This window comes from Ctenopharyngodon idella, chromosome 3 (genome assembly GCF_019924925.1).
Source record: "Ctenopharyngodon idella isolate HZGC_01 chromosome 3, HZGC01, whole genome shotgun sequence".
Classification (NCBI taxonomy): Eukaryota; Metazoa; Chordata; class Actinopteri; order Cypriniformes; family Xenocyprididae; genus Ctenopharyngodon; species Ctenopharyngodon idella.
This window is the reverse complement of record NC_067222.1, coordinates 30,870,259-30,891,102: the sequence shown is the minus strand read 5'-3', so window position 1 is coordinate 30,891,102 and position 20,844 is coordinate 30,870,259. Positions and strand designations below refer to the sequence as shown.

Below are 20,844 nucleotides of genomic sequence, written 5' to 3'. Positions count from 1 at the left end.
TGAATAGAAAGTTAAAAAACAACATTGATTTGAAAGTTTTGAAATACATTTTATATTTTTATACATAATCATAATACATTGTAAAATGCATAAATATATATACAGGATATATATATATATATATACAGACGTGGACAAAATTGTTGGTACCCTTGATAAATATCATCAAAGATGACTGTAAAAATAAATCTGCACTGTTTATCCTTTTGATCTTTAATTCATAAAATTAGCAAAAATCTAACCTTTCATTGAGGGAAAAGAATTGAAAGTGGGGGGAAAATCACATTTTGAAATAAATGTTTTTCTCCAATACACGTTGGCCACAATTATTGGCACCCCTAGAATTTTTTTAATGTAAAATATCTCTGAAGTATATTCCCATTCATATTTACATTTTTTTAGCACACCAGGGTGGCTAGGAGCATGAAATTGTCCATCCATGGCTTCCTGTTCCACAGGAGTACAAATATGAGGAAACACAAAGGCCAAATTCCCTTAATCATTCATCACAATGAGTAAAACCAAAGAATAGATTGTTGAGCTTCACAAAATAGAAAGTGGCTGTAAGAAAATAGCTGAAGCATTGAAAATCCCCATTTTCACTATCAGGGCAATAATTAAGAAGTTCCAATCAACTAAAGATGTTACAAATCTGCCTGGAAGAGGACGTGTGTCTAAATCATCCTAATGCGCGGTGAGGAGGAAAGTTTGAGTGGCCAAAGACTCTCCAAAGATCACAGCTGGAGAATTGCAGAGATTAGTTGAGTCTTGAGTCTCAGAAAGCCTAAAAAAATGATCAAACAGCACCTACATCCCCACAAGTTGTCCGGAAGGGCTTCAAGAAAAATCCTCTGCTCTCATCCAGAAACAATCTCCAGCATATTCAGTTGTCAGACACGACTGGAACTTCAAACGGGACCGGCTTCCATGGTCAGATGAAACTAAAAAAAGAGCTTTTTGGCAGCAAACCCACCAGATGGGTTTGGTACACACATGGATAAAAAGTACCCCCTACCCACGGTTAAATATACTGCTGGATCTTTAATGTTGTGGGCCTATTTTTCTGCTGGAGGTCCTGGATATCTTGTTCAGATACATGGTATCATGGATTCTATCAAATACCAACAGATAAAAAATCAAAACCTGACCACTTCTGCTAGAAATCCAATAATGGGCCGTGGTTGGATCTTCCATCAGGACAATGATCCAAAACAAACATCAAAACCAACACAAAAATGTGTCACTGAGCACAAAATGAAGCTTCTGCCATGGCCATCCCAGTCCCCTGACCTGAACCCTAAAGAAAATGAGTGGAGTGAACTGAAGAGAAGAAGCACCAACATGGATCTGGGAATCTGAAGGATCTGTAGAGATTCTGCATGAAGGAATGGTCTCTGATCTCTTGTCAGGTGTTCTCCAAACTCATCAGGCATTATAGAAGAAGACTCAGAGCTGTTATCTTGGCAAAAGGAGGTTGCAAAAAGTATTGAATAAAAGGGTGCCAATAATTGTGGCCAACGTGTTTTGGAGAAAAAACATTTATTTCATAATGTGATTTTCCCCCCACTTTCAATTCTTTTCCTTCAATGAAAGGTTAGATTTTTGCTAATTTTATGAATTAAAGATCAAAAGGATAAACAATGCAGTGCTCATATTTATCAAGGGTACCAACAATTTTGCCCATGTCTGTGTGTATGTATATATATATATATATATATATATATATATATATATATATATATATACATACATACATATATATGTATACATATATGTGTGTGTGTGTGTGTGTGTGTGTGAGAACAAGCTGTTTTTCCATGCTTTACTGTATAGCCGCTGAGGCCAAAGGGGAAATATTTACTTTGAATAACCTCCCAATACATAAGTTAACATGTTTGAGTGATTACAAGAAGGCTGATACAGGCATTAAAGGAGAAGTGTTGCATAGAACTTCCTTTAAAGTTAATTAGCCTACTGGACTTTTCAGTATACGTTTATACTGTTTAAACACATGCACATGGATGGTATCTTTGTTAATCCTGTCCTAACAGACTGATTTCTGAGCACTAGGGGTGTATAAGGGGTAAATGAGTGATTAAAGTGAGGGGACGAGATGGAGAGAGTGTTAGCGCTTGTAACTACATGACTATCTTTCATAGCTGCATAAAGAGAAGGAAAAACGCTGCTGTTTCTAGTTAATAAATTATTCAGGCTGCAGCTCCAGATTGCAAGAGATAGAATTAGAAAAGCAAACAGCCTGGGACCTTACAGCCAGATGAGGAAATCAATACATATTTACATTTCACTGGCTGGGCTTCTCTGGTCGCTCTGTAGAGCGCTACGCCGTCTATTACTGCTAATTACCACACTAGTGATTCTCACACACATACACTCACTGACTGACTGACATGCCCACTGAATCGCTCATGTACTCTATTAGTGGATTAGTGTGCAGTATAACTGTCTGTCTGATTGCTTCAACTCATTCGGCTTGTGAGAGTGCTAAGTTCTGATGTGTCTAGTCAGCCATTTTGATACCGCTGCCCGTATAGCATTTTGTAGTTTGCAACACTTCAATAAAAGCAAGTAGTGGTGGGGAATCCTTGATGAGCCAAATTTACTTACGGTAAATTTTGATTGCAAGGGAACATCTGAAATTCTGCAATTTTTAGTTGCTGAAAGTATTAAATCGGCACAAAATGAAATTTCACCCTATCTATTATTTGAAATGCATGTTATTGATCTAATTGTAAATAATTTATTCATGTATGTTTCATTTTAATTTGATTTTTTAATTTGATCTCATAATTTTTAATCAATATGTCATAACACAGTCATCTGATAATTTTCTCTGTAGACTTATGCTGGACATTTCGGCCCGGTTTCACAGACAGGGCTTAGCCTGAGCCAGGATTAGGCCTTATTTCAATTAAGATATTTAAGTAGCTTTTATAAACGTACCCTAGAAAAAAAAATGTACTGGTGTGCATCTTGAGACAAAACAATGGCAGTGACATATTTTAAGATATGTCAGTGCAAGTTGCTTTCAGTTAAAACAGCTCAAACATGCATTTTAGTCTGGGACTAGCTTAAAGGGATAGTTCACCCAAAAATGAAAATTTGATGTTTATCTGCTTACCCCCAGGGCATCCAAGATGTAGGTGACTTTGTTTCTTCAGTAGAACACAAATGATGATTTTTAACTCCAACCGTTGCGGTCTGTCGGTCGTATAATGCTTATCAATGGGAACTCCATCTATAAGAGTCAAAAAAAACATGCACAGACAAATCCAAATTAAACCCTGCGGCTCGTGACGACACATTGATGTCCTAAGACACAAAACGATCGGTTTGTGCGAGAAACCGAACAGTATTTATATAATTTTTTTACCTCTAATACACCACTATGTTCAACTGCCTTGAGCATCCGGTTGGTGAGGTCTAAAAACGCGCTCTGATGACGGAAGTGATCTTTCGCGTGTATATGTCAATGAGTGCGAGCGATCACTTCCGGCATCAGAGTGCATTTACACCTCACACACCGGATGCCATGCATGCACTCAAGGTAGTTGGACATAGTGGTGTATTAGAGGTAAAAATTGATATAAATACTGTTCAGTTTCTCGCACAAACCGATCGTTTCGTGTCTTAGGACATCAATGTGTCGTCACGAGCCGCAGGTTTAATTTGGATTTGTCTGTGCATGTTTTTTGACTCTTATAGATGGAGTTCATATTGACATGCATTATACGACTGACAGACCGCAACGGTTGGAGTTAAAAATCATCATTTGTGTTCTACTGAAGAAACAAAGTCACCTGCATCTTGGATGCCCTGGGGGTAAGCAGATAAACATCAAATTTTCATTTTTGGGTGAACTATCCCTTTAAGCCTTGTCTGTGAAACCGGCGTTTAGTCTGCTTGTTTAGTCTGCAAACGTCACTTGATGGAAGAAATCTTGCTGTTCATAGTAATGTGATCCTGGGTTGTATGTCCTTGTGATTTGTTTTGATACAAATCTTGGACAAATGTAATTTATTGTCTTTTTATTAGTTGTTTTTTTTTTCTCTGCTAAATTAACAAGGTAAAATTCAGATATTAAAAAAAAAAAAAAATTAGGGGCAGTGACGTATGGCTTTGTGATATGTTCCAATCAATAATATATGAGACATCAATGATTATTCTTGATTATAATGGTCAAGGTAATGACATCCTTTTGTCTTGGCCACGCAATGTAAAGTCATGGCCTTGAGATCCTATATTGAGGGAACAACATATTTTTCTCATGGCCACGAGTTAGATGAGTAAACAAACCTGAATGATCAGCGGGTCTGGATGGGCCTATAATAATATTTATTTTTAATTAAGAATGACAAAATAAGGGTGGAATTAAGAAATTATTATATTAACCTATATTATAGCCTATTATATTGCATTATATTACTTATAGACAGTATTTGAACAATGATAAACGAATATGTAAGAACATAAAATAATACAGGCCTATAAGAAAACATTTTTATCCATCCCATCTCACAACCTTTTAAATCCATTCATTGATCTTGTCTTTATTATTATTATTGAATAAATAATGTATTATTATTAATGAATAAAAAATTTAACCAATAATAATAATAATATAAAAAATATTAAATAAAAAATGATTTAAAAGGACTGTTGGATGGGATAGATCGTGTTTTATAAGGCATATTATTTTAACATTTATTTGTAACAAACTTCATTCGAATGCTGTCTAGGCAATATGTTAATGATCATTTCTTAATTCCGCACTTTTTCTTAATTAATTAAAAATAAATATTTTTGTAGGGCTATTAATTTCTGATAATTAGGTTGCTATGGTTGCACAGGTTGTTTACACATTTAACTCATGTCCTCGAGATCCTATGTTGAGGGAACAACATTTATTTCTCATGGCCACGAGTTAAATTTGTAAACAACCTTGCGTGACTTTACATCACCTGGCCACGACATAAGGATGTTATACTTCGACAAAATTATCTCATGGCTATGACTTATCATCACGTTACCCCGTTCCCATATCTTGTGGCCATGAAAGAACTAGGTTAACCAAACATATCCCCTCCCAGTCACCATAATTCACAAAAAGATCAATAACTTGCATTCAGAAAGTAGGTGCATTTTCATTTCTTTAACTTTTGCATCTTCTCTCCAGTAACACTTTTAAAACGGTTAAATCTGTGTCTCTCTTCTTTAATGCCTCCCTGTGTCTGTCCTCCACCTTCATCTGCATCTTTCTGTCTTTTGGTCCCATTGCAGATTATATTCTTTTCCTTCACTCAGTCTTCTTGTCTCAACTTGTCTCTGCATCTCTCTCCATCCATCTCTCTGTGGAGCGGAGTGTCAGGCGGCTGTGCTGACGGTGCAGACTGCACTTGGCTGAATGAAGATGGGTTGATGGAGGGAGATGATGAATGCACAGGTTCAGTGGGAGAGGTAGAGCGAGGGAACAGCCGACTGAGGGGACAAGGCGCGAGATGAAGGGATGGTGAATGAAAGACTGACGTGATGCATATGGGTGCTGGGAGAGTGTGAGAACAACAGATTCAGAGAGAAAAGATGAGTGCAAGACTTTTGAAGGGCACTTGACACACACATTTTCAGCATCATTACTCCAGTCTTCAGTGTCACATGGTCCTTCAGAATATGCTGGTTTTGCTGCTCAAGAAACATATCTTATTATTATCAATGTTGAAAACAGTAGTGCTGCTTAATATGTTTGCGGAAACCATGATATACATAGTTTTGGTGAAACAAGGTATCTTAGGAGGCAGCAGAATGACCTACCATGTTAAGACCCTTGTATTATGTGATTTTTAGTCATGACCTCCTGTACCAGCTGTGTAACCTCACTCCTAACAGGAATGACCTCTTTGAGCGTCCAGATAGCATTCACAAGGCCAGCGCCGCTGAAGCCACTTTAAACACACTCACACAGGCAGAGAAAGGACAGTTTCTCCCTTCCTTTGTCTCCCACTTTCTTTTATCTCAATGGCATAGCTATATATAGTGTTGTGCAGAGGGAGGAAGGTGGGTTCATAATTAAAGTTTTCTGGCGGAGCACATCATAGCATTGTCTCATATTCATCCTGTCTTTAAAAGGGCGCCTTTTTCACAATGCAAGAGAGTGAGTGCAAAGGGTCTTCAAAGCACCAAAACGCACGCTGCGGCCACATCACACTCTGCGGCCATATCACAAACACTGGCCTCTGGAGCAGGAACAGGATGTCCATTCATCCACCCTACTAGAGAGGAAGAGTTGCGCCACTTTCCCTTTCATCATACCATCCCGACGGGTGCGTGAACACACACAAACAGTAGTATTTAAATTAGACACTAGAATGATCACACACAACAACACTGATATCATTATGCATGCATGTGGAAGAACATGCACACACAGTCGGAGCAGAGGCCAGGCAGGCTAATTAAAAGGCACCGTGTTTGTTAATGTGTCGTAATGCTGGACGGACTGCCGGGTATTACCGGAGCTGGAGTCTTTACTGTACAGAGCCTTTGAAAGTCTGCCAGATCTTTCCTCCTCTCTCTGCTTCGACAGATATTTCAGCTTATGCCACACTGAAATGAATCATTCCCTCTTTTTTTTCTCAGTAATGCCTCATGCTGTTTTACACACTACAACCTGTTCACTCTGATGGTGATTTTTGTCTCTGGAGGTCACCAGGTTGCTGTAATTAGGGTTGTGTGTCATTTAAAGCTGAATTGAGAATGTCTTTTAAACTCCTGAATTTGAAATGAGGTAGCAGACAGGATATAGTGTGGTGTGTTCAATTGAATGTACAATTAAAATAAAATTCAAATTCAAAGAAATTCTTGTAAGCTAACTAGTTTTTAACCAGAAGCCAAGTTTGTCAAGATAAATGCTTTTAATGTTGGCTTGAGAAAGATTTGTTTGAAAGTCTTGAAGTTTCATAGATATATTTCGTTCTAATTCATGTCCTGCTTTGAACTTCTTCGACTTGTATTTAGGAAATTCCTTTTCCTTTTATTCCAATTCCACTTAAAATGTAACTTCGCCGATTTTTAACCAACTTTGTATTGTTACAATGTCGGTAGTATATGTAAATGAACAATGTTTACTCATTCTCCGTGTTACCTGAACCGAGAAATTCATGTTTATTTGTCAGCAAAAGACTGCCAGATGACGCGTTTTGACGTTAAATTTTAAAAATACAGATTATACTTCCGAATTTTTTTATCCCTGCTCATGGGCAGTCAGATTGACAGAGGATTAACAGTTACTGTAAAATTGTATCATACTTTGTTCATTGGACAGTCTAATGGTAAAAGTGAAACACTTTCTTACCTGTATGCGACAGCGTTTTGCTTTGGGGGTTTGGGCGGAACAGACAGAGCGGCAGTTTTTTCAGTTTTTCTCCTCAGTTTGGCCCAAAACACTGTGTTTGTGGTAATCCAGTTTGAAATGTTGACTACAATACAAACATTTCAAGAGGTTTTTAAGATTTTCTATCACGGCGTTCTCTCCATATTTACGATTCTTTGCAGCCTTTAGCGCTGGATCCTTCACTCGAAATATAAAGTAATTCTCTAAACCACTTTGAATTCTTGCACCCGTGAACAACACAAGTTGACACTAAGGCTGGGCGATATGGCAAAAAAGTAAAATCTCGATTTTTTCAGAATGATTGACTGATTCACGATTTTGATTTTGATTTTTTTTTTTTTACTGTTTAACTAGTCAACTTAAAAACTTAACTACAATATGATTTAAGTAACATTCTCTTTATTAACAATCTGGTTAAAAAAAGTTCATTCCAAGTGCACCACACATGAAGTGATCAACATGGTATAAGTAAAACAATTTGTTAAATATCTTTGTAGATATATGCCTGAAATATGAAGGCAAATGTTGTACAAACTTAGCCAAAAAGTAATAGCAATAAATAACACCAGTAATAGGCTATTAACAGCAAATGCTTTGTAAAAACAGAAAACAACAGCAGCTTTCAGCCTGTCACCATCATGCAAACATGAAATATCAAACAGGTTTACAGGTTTTTGCATTCCATTGCGCTATTTGTCCTATTGTTTTTATGTTTGGAGGACATGTTTAGGTGTTGCACTTGTGTCTCGCGTCTTTTGCAGCGTCTCGGCATTCTAAAAACACGGCGGTCAAGTTAAAAAAAAAAGCTCAACTCGCGTTTAATAACTTTGCCTTTTTTTCCTCATTCCATTGCCTGCGTCTCATTTTTATAACGCAATAACGCATTTCTGAATGAACAGCCGCTTAAGAATAGTGATGTGTTCTCCGTTCATAGAGCATCACATGAGAGCGGTTAATCAGGCGCGCCGGCGCCATCATGAGGTCGGATCATTTTCTTCTCCTAATACGGTTGTCATTGCTGTATTGTTAACATGTCTAATTGTAACGCTTGCTAACATTTTTATTCAAAATCGCGATTTCTCGATTTAAAAAAATAATAAAATCGAGGCAAAACATTAAATTAGAATTAATCGAAAAAATCGGAAAAATCGCCCAGCCCTAGTTGACACCATTATAACTAAAAGTTTGCTAAGAAGTATTTCCTACTAAAGCAAGGTGTTTTTTGACTCTGGTAAGCATATCTATAGTGGACTGGTGGGAATTTTTCTACCTATTTAAAGACAGCCTTTTTTCTTTGTTTTCTCATGTTAGGTAGCAACGATTTCAACTGCATAGGCAGCCAAGTTTTATTGAAAGCCCATTTGACCAGTGGTAAAGTATCCCTTTAAGTTAGCGTTAGCTTGTTGCCTTGTTAACAATCAGCCTACTGTATAAGATACAAAGCAGGGCACCTTTATGGAATTTCTGGAATTATTTTTAAGCTCATAGCAAAGCATTCTAAGATTACTTAATGTAGTCATGAAGGATACATGCTATTCTGCCTTAGAATTAGTCCAAAATGAGTATTATAGAAAGCAGCATAATTAAGTTGCCTACCTTTTAGAGCAGCCTGTGCATTGGGAGCGAGTCTATGTTGAATTAAAATACCCCCTTTTTATTCTCTAAACGCATGTTATTGATCTTATTGCAAACTATTCATCCGTCCATATGTTTAGCACAAACGACTGCAAACTCGCAATTAGATCAGCTTCCATCCAATCAACAACCAATGGATAGAAAGCTTATATTTTTCCTGTTTCGATAAACAGTTTCACACAGATGTACACAATACAGACGAAATGATTTTTCGCTACTTTTTTTTTTACATTGTGACTTTAAAATGCCGCCTGCATTGGCAGCTCACTAGGTTTTGGAACAGAGCTTGTCTGTGACAGTCCTGATAGTCGTATCCTACCCACCCTTAAGTTCTTGTGTTTAGTGAGCCAAAGAAGCATGTCACTTTGAATCACACAGCAGCCTCTAACCTTCTAAGCTCATACTGACTCTCAACACACATGCACAGATACACAAATTGGCCTGCAGTAAATACGAGCGGCAAGTGATGAGGTCATTTAAAGCATACAGAATCTGCCTGACTCATACTCATCCACAGCGTGCATTACTTCAGCATGAATACCAGCTTATTCGCCACAGGCTCAACCAGCCGTACAAGGAGATGGTGTGAGATGTTGTTTGGCCCATGCAGGATGAGCATGATGCTACGCTTGCTCTGTGAGGCATTTTCTCAGTGAGGTGGGACTTGATTCTCAGTTGACCTCTGCAAAACCACTGCTGCATTTGACTTGACCTGTATTTAGTTTAAGGGGGTTAATGTGATTTTGCTAAGTAATCCAGTTAGGGCGACTGTTTGAATGTCTGCCCTCAGTATCAGATGTATTTATTCTTCACTGATGTTCAGAGAGTCTTTTGCTCATAAGTTCATACCCCTTTAAGAGTCTGTAAGATGTTTAGCATTTTCAAAAAATAAAGGGATTAAATCTTAAAAATAAGATCATAAAACTTTTTTTATTTTGTGCTGCTCTCGAGAAATAATGTGTATATGATATGTATGTAATTATTGTATAGCTTCATCAGCTTAATTCATAAACTAAAAGCAGTTTGTATAATCCCACAGATTCTGCAAGGGGTATTTTAACTGTTGTAGCATTCATGTTGTTTTAAGAGTTTTCCTTGACCTGTGATTCTCACTCCATTTGAGTACATGATCCTGGCTACCATCATCGCTAACTGCATCGTCCTGGCCCTGGAACAGCATCTTCCAGACGGGGACAAGACACCAATGTCAGAGCGTTTGGTAAGTTCCAGTTGTGTTGATCAGTGTTTCTTTGTTTCTGTATGCTGTGATGCCAGAAGCTACGTAACTCAACAGAAAACAGGAACTAATTGGTCTCTGACCTATCATTCTTTTTGAAGAAATCCAGTGGATAACTCCTGTTTACACATTCTTGTTTCTCTCTGTCCGTCCCTTTGTCTTCTCTCTCACAGGAGGACACTGAACCTTACTTCATTGGCATTTTCTGTTTCGAGTCTGGCATTAAGATCTTGGCTCTGGGCTTTGCCTTCCATAAGGGCTCTTACCTACGTAATGGCTGGAATGTTATGGACTTTGTAGTGGTGCTTACTGGGTAAGTCAGAACAAACACATCTGCATGCTTGAAACATTCACTAAGAATAAATGGCACCCGATTCACTAGAAATTATGCAAATCTAATACTAGGGTAAATTTCTAACACACCAATTTCAATGCCATAACAAAAACCTGTATGCTATTGAACACACAATTTTAAGAAATAAGTTCTGTATCGATATTCAAAGAGCATCTGTGCAAATACCCATGACAGTATTTGAAAGCATTGAGTTGGTACCGATACTACTGAAAAATTGGTATGGACCCTTTCCACGTTTCTGGGGTTCGTGTTTTGTAATTTAGTGCTGAGGTAATATAACACAAAGTATAGCATTATAATTAAAAAAAAAGAAAATATGAAAAACTACTACATTTTCAATGTTGATAAGTGTGGAAATGCGTCATCACAGTCCGTGAAAAGGGTCCACTGGTATTGTTACTGTTTTACGGTGAAGTACCTTTGCTATCCCTGCCACATGCTTTCCATGAGCAGTAATAGCATTAATTGTACCAGGTAGCATTGACTTAGGTGCATCTATAATGAGCCTAATTAGCATAGAAAAACGTGTGTTTGTGCTGAAAAGATTGACAATGACTTAATTTAATCACACCTGATCTATAAACAGATAATGCCTGGTTAAACTGGATTAAGAGTGTCTAGTGAATAAGACACAGGTACAAAAGTGGTGCAACTGTTTAGTGATTTTAGCTCTTTAAAAAGCCTGTGTTGGAATTTTAAAGATACAAATAAGGCCTTTTAAATATTGCCCGATGTATATTCTGTTTTTTAAAAGGTTTATGGGTGAATGCTTTGCCAATTTGGTTTATTTTTACGTGAATTCTTCATGTGTTCGTGTAGACGTGAGTGTATGTGAGGTGTAACTGCACAGCAAGTGATGTTGTGTTCTCCTGACCTAATGAGCTCATGGTGAGCCAAGATCAGAGCAGCACTGCAGATACAAGCGGTGAGGACACACTACAAATGTCACCAGAGAGAGAGAGAGCTTGACAGAAAAGAGAGAAACATACAGAAGGAAGAATGATGGGACAGCACAGGGCTGTAGACAATCACGATTTTTGCAAAGGAGGAAGGAAGATTATAACAAGAAAAACCTGATGGTTAGACACACTTAGATTTGCATTTGTCTTCATATGGCATGTTGAGCTTGCAGTATACTTATTTGAAAATGAACAATATAATGAACAGAACAATATAATGCACAAAACAGACCTTATGTTGACTATAATTAATGTTGCACCTACGTGTCAACTAACTCTCATTAGAGTATTAGTTGAGCATTAGTTGACTGTTAAGGCCGGAACACACCAAGCCGACGGTCGGCCGTCGGGCAGTTTTTGTTTGTCGGCCGACTAAGTTTTCTCAGCGTGTTCTGCACCGTCGGCTGAAGTTGGTCCTCGTCGGCTTTTTTCCGGCCGATTCAAAATGTCGAATCGGCGTCGGCGCTCGTCGGTCAGTCGGGCCATCTGATCATTCTGATTGGCTGTTCAGCTACTGCCACCTGCTGGTATGGAAAGGCATTTCATCTTGCGCAGAACAGACGTGCTACTTGGCCGTCGGGTGTCGAGCGTTGGTTTGGTGTGTCAGGGCAACTTTGGACACAGACGCTGCCGACGTGAGCCAACCCCGCAGTCTGCTTTCGTCACCACTAGTTCGTCGGCGTCGGCTTGGTGTGTTCCGGCCTTTAGGGGTAGGGTTGGGGTAAGTAGAACAAGGGGTTAGGGTTAATAAGTTGACATGTACTTACAAAGTTACTCATAGTCAGTATGTCTGTTGGGGGACCAGCAAAATAAAGTGTTAGCAGATATTAAGCAGACAGTCTACTTAGGGCTGGGCGATACAGCTAAAAAAATTATCACAATATAATGTTTCATATTGATCGGTATCGATAATTATTAAAAACATTTTGGTAGGAACATTTTTTTGAATTTAATTAATGCATTTTTAATTAAGGCAAACGACAAATCATTTTTAAAACAAAGCTAAATAAAATGTAATCAAATCTTTCTTATATTTTATATGAAGATTAAATAAATAAGTGTTAAAGACACTTAGAGCTGCATAATTCTGGATAAATTGAGAATTTTTTTTTTTTTTTTTTTCAAACCGAGATCACAGAGGTTCTGACAAAATATTAATTGCTGCAGTCTATTTTAAACTTTTTTAAATATATTTGAATTAATTTTTTTTTTTTTTTTTTAAATCTGTTTGGATGTATGATTCAATGACACGCCCATAAATACTCTTGTTTCATTACTGGATGAATCGGTGTATTTGAAAGAATCTGTTGAATGAAGATTCAACGTCAAATACATTTTTTAAAAGTCACTTATCGCCACCTGGTGGTGAACAAATGTAATCGATTAATGCGTCATTTTCAGCGCGTTCAAGTTTCTTTCAAAAGCTGATATGCTCTATTTTGATCGATAACATAGACATTAGTATTTATATCTGAACTATAAACTTTTATCTCAGTACTTCTGTGATAAGTTGAATATTTGTAACACAGAAATAAAGATACTGTGTGGTTGAAAACACTGTTTGTGCAGCTGTTAATACCTATAAATGACAACTGCCCTCTCAAGACGAACTTTGAAGTAGATCAACTGTAAGACGTAAGGAAACCATGAAACTGCCACACTAACGAGCTGATATGTCCTTTTTTATTCACAATCTCCTCGTCGTCGGAAGGTACAGCACTCATTTTCATGTGTTTGTGTGATCTGATCTCACGTGGCGATTGCGCATCTGAACTCCACAGCAACTTGTTTGCTTGTCACTCGTATCGTGTCTGTTTGTGATCCAGGGACGGAGCGAGCTCGAGAGTTGTTCATGCAACCGAACTTCATGTCTGTTTACATTTTAATGCATTTAAGTTCAACTATATCGAGAGTTATATCGAAAAAAAATTCTATCGTTATCGAATAAGACGTACCGTCGATAAATATAGATATCTTTTTATCGCCCAGGCCTAAGTCTACTAATACTCTAATGAGAGTTAGTTGACATGTAGGTGCAACGTTACTTAGTAAACAGAATGTCTGAAGGGGACCATCAAAATAAATCGTTTCTGTATTAAAAAATCAAATCAAATCTCCAACGCAGAGAGAAACAATGAGTATGCAAAGTAAATATTCGAGGCTACAACACGTTAAAAGCATAAATGCATTTTCGTATGAGGTCAAAGCAAACAGATTTCCAGAAACAGCAACAACTTTTGCACATATGTCTACTGTAAGAAGTTTACTTTAAATTGTTTCATCATTAGGAAGTCTTCTTTCTGGCCCTAGAAGAGGAGAAACATCAGGGCTGGACTGGGGCTAAAATTCAGCCCATCCAGCCCACATGTTCCCCTATAAATAATAATACGTTTATTTTATATAGCGCCTTTGTGCATAGGTTGTTTTACAATACTATAACAAATGAACACAACAGCAGGCACAGAGACATATACATATACAGATACATTGAGCGTACAAAACATAACAAGCATAACATGAAACAGATCATGAGGCTATAAATCAGAGAAACATGAAGTGAAAAAAATTTGAATGTGATAAGAAGGATCTTGTATTGGATACGGAAGTGAATGGGTAGCCAGTGTAGTCTGTGTAAAATAGGAGTAATGTGGGAAGGTTTCTTGGTGTATGTGTGGACCCTAGCTGTGGAGTTCTGAATACATTGGAGCTTATTTATTATCGTGTTGGGTAAGTCATAGAAAATAGAATTGCAGTAGTCTAGCCGAAGGTAATTAAAGGATGGACTAGGGTCTCAGCATCATCGATATTTAAAAACGGATGTAATGTCCAATATTTCGAAGGTGAAAGATGGCAGATTTGGTAAGTGAAGAAATATTATACCCAGGTTTTTAACAGTGGTGGAGGATTGAACCAGGACACCAGCAATATTACTGTTGTCAGCACAGAGACGGGATGTAAATTGAGGAGGACTAACGAGAAGTAGATCTGTTTTATCATTGTTGAGTTTGAGAAAATTACTGGTCATCCAAGCATTTACTGTATGTCATCAATACAAGCCAATGGATTTGGTGGGGACAGGAGCAGTGCATTGGAAATGGATGTAAAGTTAGGTGTCATCTGCATAGCAATGAAAGTTAAAGCCATGTTTATTGATAATGTGTCCTAATGGAAGCATGTAGATGATAAAGAGTAAAGGCCCAAGAACCGAACCCTGGGGAACATCTTGTGAGACTGGCAGTAATGGACTTAGCCTGATGTTTTGCTGGTGTTAAAGCCTTTAAATTGGAATTAATAGATAGTGAATGAATGAATAAATGACAGAAACAAATAATAATAGATCATTTTAAATATACTGCAAATGTGTTTAACAATGTGAATATTGCATTATATTGCAGGCTCTTAATTATTAAATTAATATTTTAATTGTACAATTACAGTTTATTAGAACTGAACATAACTACACAGAAGAAAAGTCATAACTTCATCATTAATTCATGGGATCCAGGCTATAAAGCTCTTAAATTCTTTGTAGTTGCCCTAATGAAAAGTTAGCATAATTATTACCAAACTATGGTATTTATAATGAAAAACATCTCAAACGCATGAAACTATAAAAACAATCTATAAAAGTGACTTATATTTCCTTTATACTACCTAATATTTAATATAAGGCTAATTCCATATTTCTACAGCTTTAGTAACTGCCTTGTTCGACTCAACTCCAAGTTCTACAAGATTTTACAATTAAACAATGGATCTCTATGTACTCCTTCATTTTTAACTGGCCAGATGTTTTTGTGATTATTTTATAGGTCATTCATTCAGGTATCCAAACTTTTTAAGAGAATAACAAACATTTAGTAATAGACTGGTTTGTGTGAAAAAAAGTGTGAAGAGTTTTGTTGGCAATCAAACAGTGGATGCCAATACTGAGGTTCAGAGTCTAAAATAGTTCACCAGTTCAATCTTTACCAAAAACCTTTAACTTTCCCATTAAGTTATGATTTTTTTTTTTTTATGTTCTATAAATATAAACATAGAAACATATCTAGATGCTAATGTTTTAAAAACATTATTAAAGACCAGAAAGCAAATTACCGTCACATATACCCTTAGCCCAAACCTTGCTTACTCCTGGTATGAAGGTTCCAAAACCGCGGTCTCCTACGCAGAGTCAGCGTTCTGACGTAGAACGCGGAAGTTCTGCTCTGGGTCCGCTGTGCCAGCTGTGTTGGAGACTGACAGGGAAGAGGAAAAATGGTTGAATAAAGTCGCTATTTTTGTTTTGCTTTTGTGCACAAAAAGTATTCTCGTTGCTTCATAACATTAAGGTTGAACCACTGTAGTCACGTTGACTATTTTAACGATGTCTTCACTACTTCTCTGGACCTTGAATGTGGTAATTTCATTGCTTTCTATGGGAGATAAGAAACCTCTCAGATTTAATCAAAAATATCTTAATTTGTGTTCCGAAGATGAACGAAGGTCTTGCAGGTTTGAGACGACATGAGGGTGAACTAACCATTTAAAATGTAATTTCAACCCGTGAAAAAAAGCTGAATTTTCATTACTCCAGTCTTCAGTGTCACATGTTTGATAATAATATGCTGATTTGGAACCCAAAAAAAACATAAAATTGAGAACTAAAATATAGAACTGCATAGAAAGCATAATACTGTACATTTTTTGGTAAATAAAAAGTACAAAAACAACAGCATTTATTTGAAATATAGTCTTTTTTTTAATTAAAAATATTTTTACTGTCACTGCCAATTTAATGTCTGAAAAAAAGCATTAATGTTTAAAAAAAAAAAAAAAAAATCTAACTGACCTGAAACTCTTGAATGGTATTGTTTCTGATAAAAAAATACAATGAAATTGAATCTATACTGTTATAATGTCAGCACTGCCTATTATCTTGCAGTACATTATTCTGAATGTCCCTCTTCTCCCGTATGCACGTTATAGCCTTTCCATCCCTTTCTGTGTACATCAAATTCACTCACATATCCAATTTAGTTTGTAATTTAGAGAACTAGGGCTGAAAGGAGAGGTGCTAAAAGGTTGGCTCAGGCAGATATTGCCACTTGACCTACAATCCACAAGCTTGATTGATCATCCATAGTAGCTCAGTTAGCATGATTACTAACACAGAACTGCTGGATCTCATGCGTTGTTATTGGTAGTTTAACGCATGGTGGGTGTTGTGAAAAATGTGCGGGAGGTATATGTGTGGCACATGATAAAAACATTTCGCCACACGATAAAAACATTTATCATGTGACGTGCTTTGTCACATCAGCAGTGAACTGATTCTCAGCTCTGTCATATTCTGAGTTGTACTGAAGTGGGGTAGATGTGCATGTGGTGTTTAGTGAGTTTTTGTTTTTGTGCATTTTGTCTTTCTAAGAACCTGGTGCCTTTTCCAATAAACTTTTGTAAGATTTTAAACGTTTTGTTAGACAATGTGATGAATAGCTTTGTGCCTACTCAAAGCAACTCAAGGTAAATTTTAATATGTATCTACAAGGGCATATAATTAGGAGAAAACGGGGGGGTTGATTCTATCAGGATTGACATTATAAGCCTTGAAAATACAAGGTGTTTCGTAGAGAATTTAAAACTGATATTATTGCAGATTTCTACTTTTAAATGACCATTTTTTTTCTGGTACAATGTCATGGTAGCAATGTTGGCGTATTTAGCTTGTCCAATTATATAAAACCCAGCAAAATAATATATGAAGTGAAAATATGTGCAGTAAGTGTCATAATTATTTTAAAAGGGGCAATATGATTGTAACAGGATAGTCTTACTAGTACATTGTTAACTAAAATCTTAAAATACATAAAGATAAAATGCTAGTTTACTATTTTTATTATAATTATTATTATTTTATTAATTGTAGATTATTATTAATTATTATTTGCATATTTGATGATATAGCAAAGAGAAGTTGGCAAACCAAATATAAATATTTAAGGAAAAAAAAGTGTTTCGAAAATATCTGTATTAATACTATTCTATGGTTACCATTTTTGTAAGGGTACACGCATAGGTGTGTGTTGTCTTCTCTCTGTGTTATGTATTTGTGTTTATATGTGTACGTACAGAATGAGATTCTCTTGTTTGATCTAGCAGAGACTGTGTGTATGTGTAAATGGGTCAGAGGGTGTGTTGGCTGCAGTAGGGAGGAGAGCTATAGTCCTGTTTGCCTACTGCAGCCATTTTCTCTCTACTTACTCCATTCTGAGTCTTCATCATGTGTACAATGAACGTTTGAAGTAGGCTGAGCAATAGTGTATGTGTATATTTATGACTCAAATTTTAACAAAATGGAAAAACAAATACATCATCAGCAAGGGTGAAGGAGAAAAGGGAAGCAAATAAGAGAAATTGTGGCTGGTGGAATGAATTGCAGTGTGAGCTTGGGTTTGTCTTTCCATGCTTCCTAGGGTTTAGCGAAGAGAGAGAAAGAGAGAGGAGAAAGAGAAGAGAAAGGGAAAGATGCAACTGGGGAAGCAGTAGGTTGGAAACAAGAAGTGGCGTGTGTGTGCGTGTGTGTGTGTGTGTGTGTGTGTGTAAGAGAGAGAGATTGAGAGAGAGGAGAAGCAGAGCAAGCCAATGAGAGCAGTCTATGCAGGAGCTGCTGCAGTAACCTGTTTTTCACTACTGCAGATGATCAATCATCCAGCAAAACCTTGAGACACAATAACTTTCTCTTTCCTCACACACTCACATGCTGATATTCTCTCTCTGCTCACAGCTGTTCTCTCTTTGCTGTGGTAGGTAAATGGCGGATGTGTCTTTCAGTTGAGGAGCACTTTGAAGATGAAATGATATGTCCCCTCTCAACACCTCAGCTCTGGTCCTTTGATATAACACACATTAATAGCCCTTTCTCTTTTTCCCTTTTTCTTTTTCTCTTTATTTTCCGATAGAAATATACTGAATTGAACAACACGTCTAAATCTGATGTAAAACAGCCACAACATGAAGCAGAGAGTGCACAAAAACATCATTTATGCATGCACAGTGGTTATACTTAAATGATTGAAACAGCAAAAACATTGCAATAAGACCTTCCTGTACACCAAAGTATTAGCTGTTCCGAGAATATGAATCATTTTCTTATGAAATATTTGTCAAACCTGATTGGGGTTACACCTAAAAGTAATGTAAAATGAATTCTAATTATAAAAACAAAATTAAATTAAACTTAAATCTCAAATTTAGGTCTAACATATGCTTTGTTTTAAAGTCCCCCTGTAGTCAATAATTTCATCCCTTAAAACTCATCTTTGATCACCAAAATGACACATAGAATTGTTTTTTTTTTTTTTTTTTTTTTTTACATTGAACCATGAATATACAAATTAGCTCCGCCTCCGCAAACTCACACCAGCTCAGAGATCCACTCGGTCAACTTTAGTGTAGTAAACGCTGCACGAAGGCAAGTGGAATTACTGGTTTAATTCAGCCATATATGGTTGAACCAGAAACTGATTCAGAAGAAGAAGAAGAGGGAGAGTGAATTATACAGGGTCGTCTACAGAGTCGATGTATTAGAATGTTAATGCGTTTTATGTATTGCTCTCTATGTCGGACGCATAACTGTATTTAACATAATTAGCCTTTCACCGTGTCTACTTTTATCACGTCGCGTCATGCCTCGCCGCAACAGTTAAAAGCTGTCTAGACTGAACGCGACAAGACGACAGTTGGAAAGCACTTGGACTACATAAAAAATAGAACGGGGAATCAGTTTACTGTCGGGAATTATCCCGTCGCGCCGCATCCAGTGTAGACAATATCACGGATTATAATGGGTTCTATATTGTCTTTTGACGCATCGTGCCGCTTGCGTCCGGTGTAGACACAGTGTTTGGCTTACATTATCAAACAGCTAATAATATATTGCTAATGTTATGCAAACCTTGTTCCCAATTGACTATATGCACGGAGCATTCTTTAGAACTTCCGCAATAATATAAGCCAGCTCGAAAACTTCCGGTGAGATGCCACTTGCTGGTGTGTTGAGCATCAATAGTGTAATACTTAGTTTCTAATCAGAATATAGTCACTTAAATAGTCAGGCATAGCATTAATTTAGTCATCCAAACGTAAGATGACATAAAAAAATAAATAAATAAAGACGTACCTCAGTGTTCATCCTCGGCTAAATTCAATTTAACCATCAGTTTTCACACTTTCGTGGGAAAAAAAGCATCAAAAATTAAATATTTGTTGTGCACTTTAGTTAGATTTATTGAATAAAATGTGTTTTCGCAAGTGTGCCGAAATCACTGAGCTTGCGCTGCACTGACTGACAGCTGCTGTGATTACAAAGGGAAAGCGCGGTGCTCGCTTTCTGTGTAACTAATTCACAAGGAAAGTTATTGTTTTTTTATGAGATTTTGTAAGTACTTCATACTTCACATTGACAAAATGTATTTTTAAACCTAGTAATTTTATAATGTTTAATATTTAGTCAAAAATGAAACTAAGTGAAAAACTATTACAGGAAATGGCGCTATATGCGCAAATAAATGCTACTTTACCGCCACCTGCTGGTTAGAGTGGTAATTAATGTCTTTTTTATTTTTAAATAAGTGTTTTCTATCAAATGTTGAATTTCCTACATGTTAAAACGTTCGGTTTTATAAATTTAGACAATCTCAGAAGGATGAACAAATAATGTTTGTGTTCATCACATTAAAAATAACATTTGAAGTGCTGGGGGAAAAAATGCGTGTGTGTTTCTAATTACAGACACGGCATTTTTAAACGGTCCCAATAGCTTCGTCTTTATTGCAATCAATAAAACTGGTTTATTGGCAAATTAGGTATATGTGATAACTGCATTAAAATATGAATACAATATTAAAAAGTCAACCACTGATGGTTTTGTGTCGATGTACAGCAAGTACAGAATGAACAGCTAACAGTTCACCGGAAATGCCCGAGCTGGCTTAACGACAATCAGGAAGTAACCGTGCATATAGTCAATTGCCATCTCAGAGTCAGACAGCTGCCTTCTAAAAATCAGCATCCTTTGAAACACCTTTCAAGCGTGAGTTTAAAATATTCTAGCTGACCCTCCAGAGTGAGTTTTTTTTAAGGCGACCGTTATTTTAGAACGTTTGCCCTTATTGTTTCCATGGCGACGTGTCATGCTTGTCACGTACGCTGAACGCATATATAATATTCACAAACTTGCTTACCATGTCTTCAATTATCTGATATTACGATT

At 36.9% G+C, this 20,844-nt stretch overlaps 1 protein-coding gene across 18 annotated transcripts in view; it reads left to right on the top strand.

The window, feature by feature from the left end:
• cacna1aa (calcium channel, voltage-dependent, P/Q type, alpha 1A subunit, a) overlaps positions 1-20,844 on the top strand; it is a 110,857-nt gene that overhangs the window by 9,344 nt on the left and 80,669 nt on the right. For all 18 annotated transcript variants that reach the window (XR_007929289.1, XR_007929290.1, XM_051888506.1 and 15 more), the window contains exons 2-3: positions 10,154-10,259; positions 10,451-10,590. Coding sequence is in view for 16 of the 18 variants with exons in the window: in XM_051888506.1 (XP_051744466.1) it covers positions 10,154-10,259; positions 10,451-10,590 (246 nt within the window). In the remaining 2 variants the exon portion in view is untranslated. The remainder of the gene's footprint in view (positions 1-10,153; positions 10,260-10,450; positions 10,591-20,844) is intronic.